This window comes from Gorilla gorilla, chromosome 7, assembly GCF_029281585.2.
Source record: "Gorilla gorilla gorilla isolate KB3781 chromosome 7, NHGRI_mGorGor1-v2.1_pri, whole genome shotgun sequence".
Taxonomy (NCBI): Eukaryota; Metazoa; Chordata; class Mammalia; order Primates; family Hominidae; genus Gorilla; species Gorilla gorilla.
The window spans coordinates 109,151,568-109,170,172 of NC_073231.2; the positions used below are offsets into that span (position 1 = coordinate 109,151,568).

Consider the following 18,605-nt stretch of genomic DNA (forward strand, 5'->3'; position numbering starts at 1 on the left):
GTGACAGAAGGCAGATCAGTTGTTGTCAGGCATGAGAGTTACTGAGGGGGTGAGGAGGATGGAAGGGCAGGAGGGATGACAAGGGAGCCAGAGGAAACTTCTGGTGGTGAGGGATACATTTATTACCTTGATTGTGATAATCATTTCAAAACTTATCAAATTGTACACTTTATACATGTTCAGTTTATCATACTTCAGCTATACCTGAATAAAGCTGGAAAAGAAAACCCTCAATACTAAAAGGCTTTGAACAGAAAAATAACAGTCCTTGCCCACCCTTTTCCACCCATATCCCAGTCCTGCCCTTGAGAGGCAGCCTCTTTGAACTGTTTTAGGTGTTCCTCTGGTATGCAGGCCACATTCTAACTAACAGGTTTACTCTGTTGGTTATAGATTAATCAGTTTAGCACTTTAGGCCGTTTCTGTTTATTCTTTCCTATTAGGGTAATTGATAATTCATTTCTCACCCTGCCACTTTTACTTCTCCTCCTGATACAGTTTTTGATTAAATGAATAGTCAGTGATAATATTACTAGAAATATTAAATATTGTACACTGCTGAGTCAGGTAGTATACTTTGATTACATTTATTTTTTTAATACCCTCCCAACAATTAACACAGTAGTTGTATTTTCGTTTGTTTTTTATGTAACAATGTCTGACTATTTTTAGATATCCTAACAGACTTGTCATACACCTAGCAGCAATTTTCCTAGTGCTCAAAATAACATATACTCTGTCAATCTCAATCCCCGCTCCTTTCCCTTGGAGACCTTTCTTCTTCAGCCATCTGCCCTTCTGTCAAATGTGTTCTGATTACTTCTGGACTAGATTTGTAGTTGTCACATGGAGAATTTCTCTTGTCATTCTTCAGTGTTGAATCAGCTAATTCCTGGGTCCCATATTATTTTCCTTCCTGGTTTATTCATATATTCCTTCAATTTGTTTCAGGAATATTACATCTTCTGGTTGCTTCCTAAACAGGGATACTTGAAAGTTTAAATTTTGTATTCCCTACAGTGCCAAAAATGTCAATAGTCTACTCTCTAAATGTTTGGGTGGATCTAGAATTCTAGGTTGAAATGCATTTTTCTTTAGAATTTTATAGTCATTTTTTCATTTTCTTCTAGCTTCTGATATTGTCAAATATTCACAGTTTAATTTAGTTACATGTATTCTGTTTTTTCCCCCCTCTGGAAACATTTATGACCTTCTCTTTGTCTTGATGCTCTGAAATGTTTTATTGATATGCTTTGTCAGTGTTCATTTATTGTTTTGGAGAATCATGCATTTATTCTGTAAATATAGAGAAATGGCCATGTAGCAGACACTGCTTTAGGCACTGGAGATAGAGCAGTGAACAGAATAGACAAAATCCTTTCCCTCTTTGAATTTACACTCTAGTGGTGAAGGCAAAAATTAAATAAACTAGTACATAATGAAATGCCAGATAGTAATAAGGATTTAAGAGAAATGCAAACCACGGTAATGGGAAAGATAAGAGCAGGATAATTTTAGATAGGATGGGCAGGAATGCCTCTTTGAGGTGAATTGAGTGGAGACTCAAATGAGGGCACAAGACTCACTATCTGGGTGAAGAGGTGAGGGGAACAGCAAGTGCAAAGACTCTGAGACAGAAATACATATGGAACTATAAGAAGCAGAAGTCCAGTTTAGTGGCAATGGAGTAAATAAGAGACAAAGTGGTCAGAAATGAAACTGGAGACATAGCGGGGAACACGGAAATTTAAAGGCTCATGGGAATTGGAAAAGACTTTGGAATTTATTTTATTGGAGTCTTTGAACAAGGATAAACTTACATTTTAAAGAATCGCATTGGTTGGAAAATTGACTGTTAAGATTAGCAAGTGTGGGAAGTAGTGAGACCTGTTAGGAGGCCATTTTAGTAGTTGAGGTGAAAGATAATAGTGGCTTAGACTGGGTGGTAATAGTGAGAAATGGTCAGATTTGGAATATACTTTAAAGGGAGAGCCAACAGGATTTGCTGATGGGTTGGAGATGGGGTGAAAGAAGAGAGGAGTAAAGAATAAGTTGTAAGACCAGCCTGGCCAACATGGTGAAACCTCGTCTCTACTAAAAATACAAAAATTAGCCGGGTATAATGGCATGCACCTATAGTCCTAGCTGCTTGGGAGGCTGAGGCAGGAGAATTGCTTGAACCTGGGAGGCAGAGGTTGTGGTGAGCTGAGATTATGCCACTGCACTCCAGCCTGGGCAACAGAGCAAGACTCTGTCTCAAAAAAAAAAAAAAAAGAAAAAGAAAGAAAGAAAAAAGAATGAGTTGTAAGATTCTTGGCCTGAGCAACTTGGTAAATGGTGGCATTATTTACTGAGATGGAGAGTACTAAGGGAGTGTTTGGGAGGCAGAGATACGGTGGGATTGAGTTGTATTTTGCATACTTTGGGTTCAAGATGCCCATTAACAGCCAAATGGAGTTGTCCCGGAGCAGATGCTCATTCAAGTCTGTGGTTCACAGTAGACATGGGGACTGGATGAGTTTCCCTTGAGAGTCAGTAGAGATAGAGAAGAGGTCTTGGGGACTGAGCTCTGGAGCATTTCAATGATCATAATTGGGAAATGGAAGAGGACTAGAAAAGGAACAGCCAGTGAGACAGCCAGAAATCCAAGAGAATTCGTGTCCTAGAAGACAAGTGCAAAAGGGGCCTCAAGAGGAAGCTAGGAGTCACTGTGTCGATTGCTGTTAAGAGCTGAGTAGAAGGGATGTTCAGAATTTACCATCAGATTTGACAATGTGGAGTTTGTTGGTGACTCTGGCAAGTGATTTCACTGGAATAATCCATGTCTTCTTGAAAAATATATGATTGAATAAAATAGTAGTATCCCATTGTGTATGAAGAGTTCATAAGTCTGATAGAGGGAGATTTAAAGATTCTTTTGGAGTATAAGTGAAAAAGCATATACTTTAAACAGTAAATATATTAATTTTATTCATTTGTTATTAAAATGTTTTCTAACTGTATCTTGATGTCTTTAATAGCATTTTCTTCCTCTCGCAAATCTGGAATGTTCACCAAACATTGAAACTTTCCTCTGCAAAGCATTTGTACCAACCTGCACAGAACAAATTCATGTGGTTCCACCTTGTCGTAAACTTTGTGAGAAAGTATATTCTGATTGCAAAAAATTAATTGACACTTTTGGGATCCGATGGCCTGAGGAGCTTGAATGTGACAGGTAAACAATGTTTTTCATGGAAAGCTACTAATGGTATTTTACTACTGGTACTAGCTCTCTGGGATGTTAGTGACAAGCTTTCATTATTTAATTCCATAAATGTTTATTACACACTTAATATATGTCAGGCACTATGGTGCTAAGTGCTGTGGACACAAAGGTGGGCAAAAAACAGACTTGGTTCTTGCTCTCAGGGAACTTACAGTGAGGTGAGAGGGACAGACAGTAATCAAATAATTATGCAAATAAGTGAAAAATTATGACTGTGATAGATACAACAAAGGAAAGGTAGATAATTCTATGAGAATATATAATGATACCTTTGACCTAAACTGGGGAAAGGGGAAGGAAATGACTGTTGAGCTAAAGTATGAAGGGTAAGGGTAAGACAGAGGTAACTAGGCAATGAGAGGAGGGAAGAGCATTTTGGGCAGTGGGAATAGCTTATTTAGAGACCCTGCAGAGCCCCTGAACAGGGAGTGAGGGAGCATGGCATATACAGGGAATTCAAAAGCTAGTATAGCTGGAGTGATGAGAGTGAGAAAGAATATGGTGCAAGATAAGGAAAGAGAGAGAAGCAGCAGTCAGACCACCCAGGGCCCATCTTTCATATTTTTATGCTGAAAGCAGTGAGGTCTTCAATATTTTAAGACAGGAATGGGTAGCACAATCCTGTGAGCTTCTGTGTAGAGCATGGCACCTGTGTCAGTCTCCTGAGGGTTGGGCAGCACTCTGTGGCAGTTTCTGTTAGGAATCCAGGACACTTCCATCCTCCAACTCTGTCAGCCAGGTGGATGGGAGAGAGAAGTTAGAGAACTCATGCCTTTTCTTGAGTGCCTCAGATGGGAAGTGTTATACCTTTTCCACATGCATTCCTGTTGGCAAGATGTCAGTCATGTGGTTATAACTGAAACAAATAGGGAAAATAGTAAATGTGTGTCCTGAAGGAAAAAAGCATTCAAGGCAGAGGACATGTCAGGTGCTGCCAGTCAAAAAGAACATTACCTTATGCTATTTCACTAGAGTGACTGGGGCAAAGGACAGATCGCAGTAGGTGAAGGAGTGAAGAGGAAGTAAAGCCAGAAACAGAGTTCTTAGGGAAGCTGGCTATAAAAGAGGAAAGTTTATGAGTTTAATGGGAAAGAACTATTTTAAGAACTACTAGGAAAAAGGAAGAGGCAAGCATATACGGGGTAGAAGAGGTCATCAATAGTAGTTTTCTAAGAAGGAGATAGGATCCCAAGCATAGATGACATTTTGCCCATGGATGGGATGAACATCTGTTGTAACAGTAGGAAAGGATAGGATGGCTGTGGATATAGGTAGGTTTGTGTGTTTGGTAAGAGTTGTTGCAATAATTTCTTTCTGATGGTTTCTATTTCCATTGTGACATAGTAAGAGTCAAGGAGGTCCTCTGTTGTGAGTCTGGGAAAGAAGGATATGTGTTCAAGAGAAGTGGTCATCATGAAGCATGGGAGAATGAGTCAACTAGAGAGGCTTCGTAACATTTTAGGTAAATCAGGCGATCCTGAATTTGTGGATCTCATCTGGCCTGTTGAGAACTTCTCCAGCTGTGGTGGGATGCTTTGGGCTAAGCACAGAGAAGGCAGATAGTTGTGCTCATCTGTGTTTGGGGTTTTGTCAGATGGATTCAGTGCAAAGATAAAGGTGCACTAAAAAATGAAGGATAATGAGAAGGGTGTTACTGAAACAATAGCCTATGAAAGTCTAAATAGATGGGGAGCGAAATGAAGAGAGAAATGAACTAATGTATGGAGACAAGCTGGAGGAGATCTATCCCAATGAGGTTTTTTTTTAAAGGCATAATGAGGATTTTTTAAAAAATGAATTGCAAGGATAGGAGCTTGCAGACGAAGGGCAGGATGCTTGAGTTGATTTTTGGAGATAGTGTGTACTTGCAGGTTGTGGCAGGGCTCCTTGTGTGACTTTGATTACAGGTGGCCACTGCGGGTTAGGGATAGTCATTGGAGATGAGGAGGCTAAAGAGCCAAGAAGCCAGAGTGTGGATAGCTTATTCTTGGTCAAGTCACCAAGGATGATGACAGCAAAAGGAAAGGAGACAAAACTGATGATTCATTCAACTCATATTTCTTGCACTCTTACTGTGTGCCAGGACTGTTCTAGGCACTAGAGTTATAACAGGCAAAAATTCCTGCCATCATGGACCTTACATTTTAGTGGAGGGAAGGAGAAGATTCAGTAAATAAGTTATATTTATATGAGAAGACGGTGAGGCCTGTGGAGAAAATACTTGCTCTTTCATTATGAGATTGCCTACTCAGTTTCAAAGCAGGGGAGGTTATAACTTAAAAAAATTTACACTGGCACCTATGCTTAATTTCTAACTCTGTTGGAGTTTTGGTCTTCGTAACTTGATTTTTGGAGAAATGGAATTAATCTAAATCTAATTTATTCGTGTTTGAGAATGCTTAATACATTGAATTGGGAAGTAGAATTCATTTTTTAAAATTATTTAAGCCCTATATTAAACCATATCCCATTAATATAAAGCAAACCCATTAACATCCTTTTATACAATGTTAGTTGGGTCAGCTGCACATAAAAATAATTCTAGTATGGCCTATACTGGAGAATATTTTTTCATTTCTATAAATAAGACCTTCAGGCTTTTGTGGCATCTTATTTACTTTGAAAACACACACAAAGAAAGAGGGGAACCTCTGATTAAAACACAAAATCTAGCTCATTGAAAGATTTCTAGCATAATGAAAGATTTAACATAACTGTGGTAAAAACATGAAGGCTGCATCTATTATTTGAGAAACGGCAGAACTGTGTGGTTATGGCATGCATTAGGCTCTTGGTTCCCCAGGAGAATGCCTTTGCCTTGGAAGAAAAAGGTGCATTCATTCTTTGAGGTCTGTAGTTTCCTCAGCTCATCAGAGCACAGGCACATTCTTTTCTACATGAAGAGTTTTGTAAACTGAACTTTGTTTTCAGTTCCGGCTCCAGCCATCCTCGGGTAGCTTGCCAATAGATGAATCCCACTCGTTTGACCCATGACACTCCTTCTTTTCATTTCTCCCTCTTTCCCCACAGCAGTGCATGTCCACCATACCACCTGAGAGTCTGTGGAATCTTATTTTCTGTTATACTTCTTTCCTTACACTCATTTTCCTGTCTTTATTATGATAGTCTAACTTTTTCTCCTCAAAGGTATAGCTGCCTTGCTTTCATGAAAACACACTTTCCTATTGTGATTTATCAGAGGCCTTTCCATACCTCAGCCACTATGCTATGACAGATTTTATAATTAATAAGTGCATTTCAAAGTGAAAACGTTACAAACATGCTTAACAGATGTTTTTATAACATGAAATATTCTACTGCGTTAAGATCAAAATGCTGACTATACTTGTTCCGTATACCTTCAGACCACTGTTAATGTAGTATTTTGGCAAGGTGAATGGTCTTTTTTGGATATAAAAATCTCAGCATAAGCCACGCATGGTGGTACACAGCTGTATTCTCAGCTATTTAAGAGGATTGCTTGAGTCCAGGAAATCAAGACCAGCCTGGGTAACATAGCGAGACCCAGTCTCCATTAAAAAAAAAAAAAAAAAAAAAGAATCTCAGGCATATACAGGCGTATATTTAAAAGAAATATTCTATCTGGACCTTTCTGTGATAGTGAATAAACTTGATGAATACTGACTGACTTGATCATTTGCAATTAGAGTTCATGTGGAGAAAGTAAGATTTTAAGCACAATTAACTTATGAATGAATGTATCCATTCACTGACCTTTTCCACATTAGTCTTGATTAATTTTTTTTTTCCTATTCTCTAGACAGTGGAGGCTGCTAATTTATTCTACTGATACAGTGAGACCTCATATAATAAATTGGGGAAAGAAACTGGTTAGCTTTTTGTTTTATTTTTAGGCTGAAGAAACTATAGAACCTATGTGGAACTTACACACTTCTGGTAGATACATAATCATTTTCAAGAACAATTGAGTAACATATAGTAAAATGGCAGATGCTTAACCCTGCATCCTAGGAAATCTCCTCCCATAGAAACTCTTACACAGAGAGTCGTGCACAAGAATATTGATTGTAGATTATTCCTAATTCTTTTAATGGGAAAAAATCTAAAAGTCCATCATAGAAGAATGATTAGTAAATTGTGATGTACTTATACACTGGAATACTACCATACAGTTGATAAAATGAATGTAGTTGACCCACATCTGTCGACATGGATAAATCTAGAAAATATAGTGTTAAATTTTAAAATGTAAGTTATAGCATGCTATATACAGCATGGTGTCATTTATATAAAGTTCAAAACCTGAAAAACAATACTTTATAAGGTTATAGTTAGTAAATAATGTAATAAAAATATTTTAAAATGCTTGAGAGTAAACACCAAATTTGTGGTAATGAATACTTCTGAGGAGAGAGAGAAGGAAATAAGACCAGAAAGGGTCCCCACTGTATCTATAATGTTATATTGCTTTATTTTAAAAGATATAAAGCAAAATTGACATCATATTATGTTTTAATAAAGCTGGTAGATTTTTTTTTGTATTTCATTTTATGGGCATATGTTTTAGTCTGTTCTTATCTAAGGTATATTTAAAATGCTTTCTCATTTAAAACCTCCAGTACTTTTTTTTTTTTTTTTCCTTGAGACAGAGTCTCTCTGTCTCCCAGGCTGGAGTGCAGTGGCTCGGTCTTGTCTCACTGCAACCTCCACCTCCCAGGTTCAAGTGATTCTCCTGCCTCAGCTTCCCAAGTAGCTGGGATTACAGGCACCTGTCACCACACTCAGCTAATTTTTATATTTTTAGTAGAGACGGGGTTTCGCCATGTTGGCCAGGCTGGTCTTGAGCACCTGACCTCAAGTTATCCACCTGCCTCGGCCTCCCAAAGTGCTGGAATTATAGGCATGAGCCACCGTACCTGGCCAAAACCTCCAATACTTTTTAAACTATTATAGATCCCCCAAAATAATACTGGTATGTACAAACTCAACTTAGTGATAAAGAGATGGAAATATCTCCATCTATCACTCAGGACTGTCCATAAACAAGGGAGGCAAAGAGCCCAACCTGAACAAAATGGTGATGTTCATTAAGCTGGTCCTCAGCCTGCCTCTTGCTGGTATACTTGCCTTTCTTTAAAAACTTGAACTCTATCCTGTCAATCCAGGGAAGGATCTCATTTCATTCATTTTAATTATCATCACTTTAGTTATATGGTTGCTTTACTTTTCTTATGGACATTAGAAAATAAAAGTGAATAGACAAGATATATTTCATATGATATAAAGACATATTTCATATGCCATAAAGAGACAAGCCAGTACTTATCTGGAGCCTACCAATTAACATAAATTCTTTTAAATATTTAGTCTTAAAAACAAATTATTTTAAAATTATGAATTGGCTAATTTTTTCCAAGTAAGTGCATTTTCATGTTCACCTGCTTTGTATTTAATATAAATTATTGTGTTGAGGCCCCATTAACAGCCACAAGTTTTTAGTCAACTTCAAAAATTTCTACTCAACTCTTATCTGTAATCCATTTAGATTTGTATCTCTTCCCATCAATCATGAATACATAAGGTAATATTTTATAGTTGGAAAGCATTGCTTAATATATTGAATCAATAAAAATGTTGATTTCATATATTTAATTTTTATAATCTTTACAGATTACAATACTGTGATGAGACTGTTCCTGTAACTTTTGATCCACACACAGAATTTCTTGGTCCTCAGAAGAAAACAGAACAAGTCCAAAGAGACATTGGATTTTGGTGTCCAAGGCATCTTAAGACTTCTGGGGGACAAGGATATAAGTTTCTGGGAATTGACCAATGTGCGCCTCCATGCCCCAACATGTATTTTAAAAGTGATGAACTAGAGTTTGCAAAAAGTTTTATTGGAACAGTTTCAATATTTTGTCTTTGTGCAACTCTGTTCACATTCCTTACTTTTTTAATTGATGTTAGAAGATTCAGATACCCAGAGAGACCAATTATATATTACTCTGTCTGTTACAGCATTGTATCTCTTATGTACTTCATTGGATTTTTGCTAGGCGATAGCACAGCCTGCAATAAGGCAGATGAGAAGCTAGAACTTGGTGACACTGTTGTCCTAGGCTCTCAAAATAAGGCTTGCACCGTTTTGTTCATGCTTTTGTATTTTTTCACAATGGCTGGCACTGTGTGGTGGGTGATTCTTACCATTACTTGGTTCTTAGCTGCAGGAAGAAAATGGAGTTGTGAAGCCATCGAACAAAAAGCAGTGTGGTTTCATGCTGTTGCATGGGGAACACCAGGTTTCCTGACTGTTATGCTTCTTGCTATGAACAAAGTTGAAGGAGACAACATTAGTGGAGTTTGCTTTGTTGGCCTTTATGACCTGGATGCTTCTCGCTACTTTGTACTCTTGCCACTGTGCCTTTGTGTGTTTGTTGGGCTCTCTCTTCTTTTAGCTGGCATTATTTCCTTAAATCATGTTCGACAAGTCATACAACATGATGGCCGGAACCAAGAAAAACTAAAGAAATTTATGATTCGAATTGGAGTCTTCAGCGGCTTGTATCTTGTGCCATTAGTGACACTTCTCGGATGTTACGTCTATGAGCAAGTGAACAGGATTACCTGGGAGATAACTTGGGTCTCTGATCATTGTCGTCAGTACCATATCCCATGTCCTTATCAGGTAAAAGCTATCACTTGGATTATGTCTCTATTTACATTTAATGTAGAAAGTGTTTCATGGAAATATACTTGTCATGGATGTAAAAGTTGATTTCAGGTGAGAAAATACAAGAGCCATAGGTGAGGATTTCCTATACATCAACTGAAACTGGGATGAATGTTTCATGACTTCCTTCCTCAAGCTTTAGCTTCAGTTGTATAGTAAAGCACTTCCTTTATTCTCTGAAAAATTAAATTGAGCTGCAAAGGCAGATTAATAGCAGTAAAGAGCAGAGTCAGAAGAACAGACCTTGACATTGGGAGAAAAACAGAAGTCACTTTTGTCGCATTGGCAATTATTTTTAATTTTTTAGTTAGTAGTAAAAAATCTTATTTGGATATATTTAATTTGATCATTTTATCTTATAGCTTTTTACATAGTATATACTTACAAAAACAGAATTTGCTTTTTGCCTGACTCATCTGTCATTTCTCAATTGAAAAATACACAGTTGTAACAAAATATGCTTTATCTATTTCTGATTCTTATGATTAGTATAAGGGTGGTGTTTTTAAAATTAATAAAAGTAAATTTCTGAAAATATAAAATTTCTTAAAGCATTTTAGTTGAAGTTTTGTAAATAGAAATTTGGTTTTGTTTTAGTAGATTTTAGACATTATTCCTGACTCTGTGCGGTATTAACTGCATTGAACATGAGCACTGCCATCACAGTGTATCAAATTAAGCAATGGGAATGTCGAACTATTTCATATAATAGCTTATATTTCAGAAAGTTACTGCTTTATAACATTGTGGAATCTATTTTTTATGTTGGTATGTGGGGATACTAGTTTTACTTGCCTTATACCTTGTCCATAATCTATTATCCATAGTTTGTTTTTACTATATACTTAATAAGAGGCTGTGTCTTAAAGTGATCCTGCTATATTAATAATGACTCCTAGATTCCTCAGTCTTTTTGGCAAGGTTGGGGAGAGGAAACTATTACATATTATTAAAAAGTTTAAGATCTATGGTTTTCAAGTTTAAGATCTGTAGTTATGTTTTATGTAAGAAACTGTAAAATATAATAGGATAGAATTAGAAAATTATAATCTTCAAGTGGAGAAGGATATAATATTCCTGTAGTTGTAGAAATTATAAAAGATTGCTAAATTTGACTAAGTAAAAAAAAAATTTTTTAAAGATTCTGCGTGACAAAAAAAAAAATCCATAATCAATGTCAAAAGACTAACTGGAAAGTTTATTTGCATATGACATCATAGTTGAAAGGCTAATTTCTCTAATTTATAAAGAGTTGCTACAGATCAATAAGAAAAAAACCATCCATCTGATATAAAAATGAGAAAAGAGTAGGAAAAAGGTTCACAGGAAATAAAAATGAAAAAACTATTCTTAAACATGTGAAAAAGTTATAGTAAAATAAATGTAAAATTAAAATTAAAGTATATTTCCATGTATGATATGGCAGACATCTTAAAGGTGTTCTAACCACTGTGTGGTGAAACAATAAATAGCAAAATACATATTTTCAGACTTTGCTATTAAGAGTTAGTTCAACCTTCTGTTGAAGCAATTTCACAGTATGTATAGATGTATAATGTGTGTACACTGATACTGCCCTTCTGGGAATTTATAGGCAGATTTGCTTACAAATATGAGAAATTAAATAATACCAAGATAGTCACTACAACATTATTTGCAAATGACAATAGATTGGAAGTAAGTATCTATTAACAGGGATAGTAGAATAAGTTATGGTTCACTCACACGATGCAATAGCCTTTACAAAGAATAAAGAGCTCTGGCCGGGTGCAGTGGCTTACGCCTGTAATCCTAGCATTTTGGGAGGCTGAGGAGGGCGGATTGCCTGAGCTCAAGAGTTCAAGACCAGCCTGGGCAAGATGGTAAAACCCCATCTCTACTAAAATACAAAAAAATTAGCCAGGCATGGTGGCGTACGCTTGTAGTCCCAGCTACTCGGGAGGCTAAGGCGGGAGAATTGCTTGAACGCGGGAGGCGGAGGTTGTAGTGAGCTGAGATCATGCCACTGCACTCCAGCCTGGGTGACAGAGTGAGACTCCATCTCAAAAAATAAAAATAAAATAAAAAATAAAAGAAAGAGCTGTATTTGTACTGATACAGAATGGTCTCCAAGAAATATTAGTACGTAAAAAAGGCAAGAAATGCAGAGTATGTAATATCTTGACCCTTGTGCAATGTTTAAGGTTAGAATTTCAAAGTTTATGCCTAAATGAAAAGTATAATTTCAATTCTTAGGAAATTTTTGCATTTTACTGATACTTAATTTACTTTAACCAAGTTTTTATAATATAAATATTAATAACATAAAAGCTGTAAAATATTTGTTATGATGAGTTTAAATGTATTTTTGTGGTAGATTATAGTGGGGGAAAATAGGTAAATATTTAGAGGCAAATATTCTGGCAATTATAAGAGGCTACTGTATCTATCGAGAAAAAAATGCGAGGAAATCATGCCAAGATTTAGGAGATTATTCTTAAATATATTTCAGTATTTTCCCCTTTCTAGAGATTTGGTACATAAAGTTTCTTTGTTCAGCATTTAGATAAAAAATGTGTTGCACTTAGAGCATGCTTCATTATATTATTTCAAACCTTTTTAGTAAAACAGTTGAAGATTTATAACTTTTGTTCGTTTTATATTGACAATATAGACTTCTTTCCACTTTAAGTGCATCACTGAAAATATTATTATTCACTATTTTTTGTAGGCAAAAGCAAAAGCTCGACCAGAATTGGCTTTATTTATGATAAAATACCTGATGACATTAATTGTTGGCATCTCTGCTGTCTTCTGGGTTGGAAGCAAAAAGACATGCACAGAATGGGCTGGGTTTTTTAAACGAAATCGCAAGAGAGAGTAAGAAACTATTGAATTGTCTGACAATTTTTAAATAAATAGATCAAAATACCAAGGAACTGTTCAAATCAATGTACTAGAGTTTCATTATATCAACTATTATTTCAATTTGATTTGCCAACTGAAGTTTGGAAATTTTTTTCATGAAAGAGACGTGCTTTATTTTTGCATTTGTTACAATAGTCTTTGACATATACTATTTATCATATAGTATATGTCTGTAACATATACTATTCTATTTGAAATATGAATGAATGATTTATGAAAGGCATATTTTCTTTTCATGATTTATAGTATATCCAGTATTATTACTGCTGTCATTGGATTCATTATTTTGGGTACAGCATTTTAAATAATTGTATCCTTTTTATCAATGATAAAAGATTAAATAAGACTTAAGTATATATAAAGAAACCTATAAAGTATGATTCAAATATAAGTGATGTGTTATGGTCATTATTTACTAACTTTAAATCTTATTACACACAGCTATGCCCTAAAATTTCACTTATTTGTCTTACTTAAGATGTTAAAATTCAAACTTATGGAATATTCTATAACAAAATTGATTTATATTTATGAGTAATTCACTTTAGTTATATATATATATATGCACACACACTATATACAAGGTACTATAGCTTTTTAAAAATTGTTCCCCATTGGTTTGATTAACTCATTTCAGAACTGTAGACCATTTCACAAATAAGTTTCTGAAGTCTGAAGAATCGTATTCAACTGGATTTTTTTGCACTATTATTATATGTCTATCTCATATTTATATACTCACACTAATTTCAGTGTAACTTGCTAATTTTTAGCGTTAGAAAGAAAAGACATATTTAAATGAAGACCGTTAATTATATTCTCTATCCTTTTCTTCTGGTTTACTTTTATATTACATATTTATATATTATACAAATACAGTATTATGTATAGTACGTTTATGCTGTTTTGAGCCTCCTTGCCCTCATCCTTTGATTCTTGCCTTTTTAATTTCTTGCCAGTTTACTATTTATACTGACAAAAGCAACTTAGAGTGTATACACAAAAGATTTTATAAAATCAGTTTATGTCCTAGTATTTATAATCCCAGATTTTATAATATAAACCATAGAATTTTCAACTTTAGTGACTAAGGATTTTTGGCAAAAGATATGTGATATCCTTTATATCCTCTACTTTATAGCCACACTTCTAATTTGAGTAAATCCTCTCCTTCAATTTTCTTATAGTCCAATCAGTGAAAGTCGAAGAGTACTACAGGAATCATGTGAGTTTTTCTTAAAGCACAATTCTAAAGTTAAACACAAAAAGAAGCACTATAAACCAAGTTCACACAAGCTGAAGGTCATTTCCAAATCCATGGGAACCAGCACAGGAGCTACAGCAAATCATGGCACTTCTGCAGTAGCAATTACTAGCCATGATTACCTAGGACAAGAAACTTTGACAGAAATCCAAACCTCACCAGAAACATCAATGAGAGAGGTGAAAGCGGACGGAGCTAGCACCCCCAGGTTAAGAAAACAGGACTGTGGTGAACCTGCCTCGCCAGCAGCATCCATCTCCAGACTCTCTGGGGAACAGGTCGACAGGAAGGGCCAGGCAGGCTGTGTATCTGAAAGTGCGCGGAGTGAAGGAAGGTGAGATTTGATTTTATGTAAAATCATCACTATTTTAAATACTGCATTACACATTTTTTATTAAAGCATAACACATTTGGAAAGCATTTTGTGATATATTATGTCTGTACTCTTACCCCAAGGAAGTTTGGGTTCACCCTATAAATATGCTATTTAGTAGTTTAATTCTTAGCTTTGAGAACAGCTTTAATATAGGTTGTTCAAGTAGGAATGTTCATTTCTGTGGCAATTGTTAAGAGTTCCTTGTACATTTAAGTAAATGCAATTTACCCAAAATACAGGCTAAGTTTTAATTAATACTACATTATAATTCTGTCTAAAAAGTGTCACCTTATACAAAATTATAGTGTGTCATTTTATCTAAAATTATTTTATTTTCTGAACATGAAAAGATATTGACATTATCTTTAATGAATTTTCTCAAATGGCCATAGGTGATCAAAACTCAGGTAAGCCAGAATGCAGACAGCTAATTGCATTAAGATCTCAAGGTTATCTTACCTAGTCCTCTCAGACTAGGCTAAATGCACCTTCTCTGTGATCCTATGGCAGCTTTCATATATTTGGATTGTAATTAGATACATGCTTTATCTTCTCGTAGATTTGTAACCTTCTCAATGGGAGAGCTAAAGTCTTACTCATCTTTATGTTCCCAGTTTCTTACATGGTACTGATCCATGGTGGGAAATCAATAAAACATTTGCTAAACTGAGGACAGGAATCCTGCCTTATTCTATTCCCCACAAGATTCCATGTTCAGCCCATATATGAGTAGTGCTTGATGAAGTTTCTGAAGTCAGTGAAAATTATATTTTAAACAATTATTTGGCCAGGCACGGTGGCTCACGCCTGTAATCCCAGCACTTTGGGAGGCCAAGGTGGGCAGATCACAAGGTCAGGAGATCGAGACCACTCTGGCTAACATGGTGAAACCCCATCTCTACTGAAAATACAAAAAATTAGCCGGGTGTGGTGGCACCCACCTGTAGTCCCAGCTACTCGGGAGGCTGAGGCAGGAGAATCGCTTGAACCCAAGAGGTGGAGGTTGCAGTGAGCTGAGATCGCGCTATTATTGCACTCCAGCCTGGCAACAGAGTGAGACTCTGTCTCAAAAAAAAAAATATTTGTATTTTGAAGTGTTAAAGTACACCTGAAGACTTTTAGCTACTTATTCTGTGATAAAGGTGGACACTGGTTAGGGGTAAAACTCATGAAAAATGGCATCATATTTGTGTTTGTGGATTTGTGTGTGTCAACATTTTTTCTTTTATCTAGGATTAGTCCAAAGAGTGATATTACTGACACTGGCCTGGCACAGAGCAACAATTTGCAGGTCCCCAGTTCTTCAGAACCAAGCAGCCTCAAAGGTTCCACATCTCTGCTTGTTCACCCGGTTTCAGGAGTGAGAAAAGAGCAGGGAGGTGGTTGTCATTCAGATACTTGAAGAACATTTTCTCTCGTTACTCAGAAGCAAATTCGTGTTACACTGGAAGTGACCTATGCACTGTTTTGTAAGAATCACTGTTACGTTCTTCTTTTGCACTTAAAGTTGCGTTGCCTACTGTTATACTGGAAAAAATAGAGTTCAAGAATAATATGACTCATTTCACACAAAGGTTAATGACAACAATGTACCTGAAAACAGAAATGTGCAGGTTAATAATATTTTTTTAATAGTGTGGGAGGACAGAGTTAGAGGAATCTTCCTTTTCTATTTATGAAGATTCTACTCTTGGTAAGAGTATTTTAAGATGTACTATGCTATTTTACTTTTTTGATATAAAATCAAGATATTTCTTTGCTGAAGTATTTAAATCTTATCCTTGTATCTTTTTATACATATTTGAAAATAAGCTTATATGTATTTGGACTTTTTTGAAATCCTATTCAAGTATTTTTATCATGCTATTGTGATATTTTAGCACTTTGGTAGCTTTTACACTGAATTTCTAAGAAAATTGTAAAATAGTCTTCTTTTATACTATAAAAAAAGATATACCAAAAAGTCTTATAATAGGAATTTAACTTTAAAAACCCACTTATTGATACCTTACCATCTAAAATGTGTGATTTTTATAGTCTCGTTTTAGGAACTTCACAGATCTAAATTATGTAACTGAAATAAGGTGCTTACTCAAAGAGTGTCCACTATTGATTGTATTATGCTGCTCACTGATCCTTCTGCATATTTAAAATAAAATGTCCTAAAGGGTTAGTAGACAAAATGTTAGTCTTTTGTATATTAGGCCAAGTGCAATTGACTTCCCTTTTTTAATGTTTCATGACCACCCATTGATTGTATTATAACCACTTACAGTTGCTTATATTTTTTGTTTTAACTTTTGTTTTTTAACATTTAGAATATTACATTTTGTATTATACAGTATCTTTCTCAGACATTTTGTAGAATTCATTTCGGCAGCTCACTAGGATTTTGCTGAACATTAAAAAGTGTGATAGCGATATTAGTGCCAATCAAATGGAAAAAAGGTAGTCTTAATAAACAAGACACAACGTTTTTATACAACATACTTTAAAATATTAAAGAGTTTTCTTAATTTTGTTTCCTATTAAGTATTATTCTTTGGGCAAGGTTTTCTGATGCTTTTGATTTTCTCTCAATTTAGCATTTGCTTTTGGTTTTTTTCTCTATTTAGCATTCCGTTAAGGCACAAAAACTATGTACTGTATGGGAAATGTTGTAAATATTACCTTTTCCACATTTTAAACAGACAACTTTGAATACAAAAACTTTGTTTTGTGTGATCTTTTCATTAATAAAATTATCTTTGTATAAGAATTATGGAGTATTCTGTGGTTAGGTATAGTAGTTCTGGCCAAGGAAGTAGTATAATTTTTTAGATTAGTGACTCCATGGCTGGTAAGTCAGAGGCTTCTTTTTAACCTTGAAGGAGAATGCAGTCAAGATTCTTGTTTTTTGTCACTATTTCTTTCCAAAAATGTAAATTATAAAGCTATATTAACTGTAACTTTTTAAAGCCAGTGGGAAAGATCTGGAGTGTGAGGGGTGAAGCAAAAGGAACCCAGGACCCAGTTTTCACTCCTAACAGTGTATTAGGTGATACAGACAAACCTCCCAAAACAGAAGGCTAGAATATGTGGATGAAATAAAACAATAGGCAGATTTCTGTGATGGGGGAAAAAACAAATAAAATAATATTACCCCCAAACATTAAAAAACTAATAAGATAGTGAGGAATTGCCAGGTTAAGATCTGGGAGAAGAGAGAAATTCTCACTACAAAGCCCAACATTTGGAGCTGTTTTGCCCAGGAGCACTTGATGACTTGGAAAGGGCAGCTGAGAAGTGGAACAGTGCTATTGACAGCCTCAAAGGGCTGGAAGACAAGGGGTCTGCAACCACCCTACATTTAGAATTGTGACCTCAGAGGGTTGGATCTTAAAAGTACATGTGAGTTGTACATAAAGCAGCCCTGCTTCAAGTTGTCTGGGTAGATAGAAAAAGTTCAAACCCTGAAATTAGATTAAGGTAGCTCAAGCACCAGGTAAATGAAAATCTTCTCTGGAGGAAGAAAATGTTATTTTATATACTCTAAAAGTACCACAGTGCTCATCATACAATCAAACAATCAGGTATGCAAAAAAGACAATTTTTTGTTCATTAAAACATGAACAAGAATTGGCACAAGCAAGAGAAAAAGATCCCCAGGTACTGCTGATGTATTACTAGACATACATCATGTAACTTAAAAGTACAAGCAAGGAAAACAATAAGATATTACACACCTATAAGAATGGGCAGCACATAGTGACTTCCTTCCAAAGAATCCAAAGTACAGGTGGTACAGGGAGAGTAGCATTTACAGTGGAGAAACCTGACAAACTCAGCAAGAGGTACCTCACTACTCAGAAGGCGATCAAAGTCAAAAGAGAGGTAAGTCATGTTGAGAGTGTTACCTTTCATATGATGTGATGAAAATTGCAGTTTACCTCTGATCTTCCCAAAACCTATAACCTCACTCTAGTTGTGAAATATGAGATGAATCTCAGCAGATGGACATTTTACAAGATAGCTGACCAGTCCTCCTCAAAAGGAGTCAAAATCCTCAAGAACAAGGAAAGTTTGAGAAACTATC

General features: G+C 35.6%; 1 protein-coding gene across 1 annotated transcript in view; it reads left to right on the top strand.

Moving 5' to 3' along the window:
- The window catches only part of FZD6 (frizzled class receptor 6), a 34,094-nt gene extending 16,806 nt beyond the window's left edge, over nucleotides 1-17,288 (top strand). Inside the window, exons 3-7 of the mRNA XM_031014003.3 lie at nucleotides 3,021-3,217; nucleotides 8,921-9,938; nucleotides 12,694-12,842; nucleotides 14,078-14,488; nucleotides 15,764-17,288. Of these exons, the coding sequence (XP_030869863.3) occupies nucleotides 3,021-3,217; nucleotides 8,921-9,938; nucleotides 12,694-12,842; nucleotides 14,078-14,488; nucleotides 15,764-15,932 (1,944 nt within the window). The 3' untranslated portion in view covers nucleotides 15,933-17,288. The remainder of the gene's footprint in view (nucleotides 1-3,020; nucleotides 3,218-8,920; nucleotides 9,939-12,693; nucleotides 12,843-14,077; nucleotides 14,489-15,763) is intronic.
- The last annotated feature ends 1,317 nt before the right edge of the window (nucleotides 17,289-18,605 follow it).